Genomic DNA, 2035 nt, shown 5'->3' on the forward strand with positions numbered 1-2035 from the left:
ATAAATATTGAAAACTAAAATCTGTTATAATTAGTTAGCATAATTAGAAAATAAAATTACAATCATATACATGTTGTTTGGGGTTGGGGTCAGTTTTGGTATCTGTATTATTCCTTGACTTGTTTCAGTTTTAATTGTATTTAATTCTTCTTCTGTGGTGTTTGTCCTGCTCTTGTCAGAGAGAAAGCTAATCTGGCTGTGACTGTGTTCAACGATCAGAACCAGATCTTGGCCCATGCCTCCTTCTGTGACTATCCTGCAGCAGAACTGGTGGATCAGGGTCTCTGGGAATCCTTTCTGCACAACCACTTCAGCTCTGACAGCTGCACGGTTGGTTTAATCTAATTCATCTAATTAAAATGTTTAGAGCCCACAGAGGTTCAGTGTGCTGGGTTTGGGTCTCTGTAGCTTTTAGATGTGTCAGGTCCATCAGACCTAGACCATGGAGCGATGGAAGCAGGTGGTCTGGTCCCATGGATCAGGTTTCCATCATGTGTACCTGGCTTGTGACCTAAAAAAAATTTGCCTCAGAAAACCTCTCAGAAGTAACTGCCCCAGCAGCAGCATAGCTCCTAGAATCAATCAGACACATAGACTCCTCTATGATAAGGTAGCTTATAATGTGTGGTCCTAATGTTGTATTGTGGTCAAAATGTTGTAATATGTGGTCATAATGTTGTAATGTGTGATTATAATGTTGCAATGTAAGGTCATACATAATGTTGTAGTGAGGTCATATTATAATGTGTGGTCATAATGTTGCAATGTGTAATTATAATTTTGTAATGTGTGGTCATAATGTNCATAATGTGGTAATGTGTGGTCATAATGTGGTAATGTGTGGCCATAATGTGGTAATGTGTGGTCATAATGTGGTAATGTGTGGCCATAATATTGCAATGTGTGGTAATAATGTTGAAATGTATGGTCATAATGTTGTAATGTGTGTTCATAATGCTGTAATGTCTGGTCATAATGTTATGCCAGGTTAGTTTGGCTCTAAATAGGTAAGTGCTTTCCAAAGTCTGGGTCAGGGCCCCCCTGAGGGTCCTGAAACACCAAGCAGCTGGTCTGAACTTCCTGTTTGTTTGCTCTGCAGCCGGTGAACACACTCTTCCTCCACCTCTTGGTGTCTCAGGCTGGTGTCTCTTCATCGTGTGCTAAGCTAATAATCAGGTTTGTAATAACTACAGTATGTCTGGTGTCTGTTAGCTGATGCTTGCTAACCTGTCTTCTGCTCACAGGACGGTCTTTTCTGCTGTTGCTGAACTGGATCATATCTGCCTGCTTTGCCCAAATGTGACTGCTTTAGGTCAGTGCTTTCCAAAGTCTGGGTCAGGGCCCCCTGAGGGTCCTGAAACACCAAGCTACTGGTCTTCAGAAGATTTACAGGAATCTATTTATCTTTGATAATCTCTAATAATCTGGGCTTAACTGTATTATATAAAATCTGTAGTAACAAATAGAAAAATTACAGAAGAGGTCGTTTGTTGAAGAGATCATGTCTTTTTGGTTTTTCAGCAAGATTCTGCAGCTTTTTGTCTTTGATGTTTGTGTGCAGGACCGGACCTGGATCAGATCTTTAAGCCTCTGCAGCGTTTGACCGATCCTGGACCTCCATGTTCAGCTTTTATCTGCCACAGAGAAGATCACGCTCCACGGCTCCGAGTTCGCCCCGCCAGGTGAGTTCAGTCCAGGTTTGGCCACCAGAGGGCAGAAGAGTTTGTATAAAACATGGAGGAATTTATAACAACTGGAGTGCTCAGAAACAAAGTGAGCGAGTGATCGGCTGTAGAAGCTAAGGGCTAACACAAAACCGTCAGGAGTCTGGATTACCATTACTGTACATGTTGGCAACATAACAGAAATAAAGGACTGACGATGTAGAAATCATTAAAACTATTAATAATAATATTAACAAGATTATTGTTAACATTTTATATTTTATATTATCTATCTAATGTTTTAAATAATGCCAGAAGCTGTTTGTGTTATGGATTTATTAACAGAAGATAAACAGGAAAACGTCTCATTT

The 2035-nt window shown here is 40.2% G+C and overlaps 1 protein-coding gene across 1 annotated transcript in view; it reads left to right on the forward strand.

Moving 5' to 3' along the window:
• cfap61 (cilia and flagella associated protein 61) overlaps positions 1–2035 on the forward strand; it is a gene marked incomplete in the record, with an annotated part of 30206 nt that overhangs the window by 2169 nt on the left and 26002 nt on the right. Inside the window, 4 exon segments of the mRNA XM_014017957.1 lie at positions 180–330; positions 1100–1176; positions 1245–1312; positions 1562–1682. Coding sequence (XP_013873411.1) covers positions 180–330; positions 1100–1176; positions 1245–1312; positions 1562–1682 — 417 coding nt within the window.

Source organism: Austrofundulus limnaeus, unplaced genomic scaffold (genome assembly GCF_001266775.1).
Source record: "Austrofundulus limnaeus strain Quisiro unplaced genomic scaffold, Austrofundulus_limnaeus-1.0 Scaffold179, whole genome shotgun sequence".
Classification (NCBI taxonomy): domain Eukaryota; kingdom Metazoa; phylum Chordata; class Actinopteri; order Cyprinodontiformes; family Rivulidae; genus Austrofundulus; species Austrofundulus limnaeus.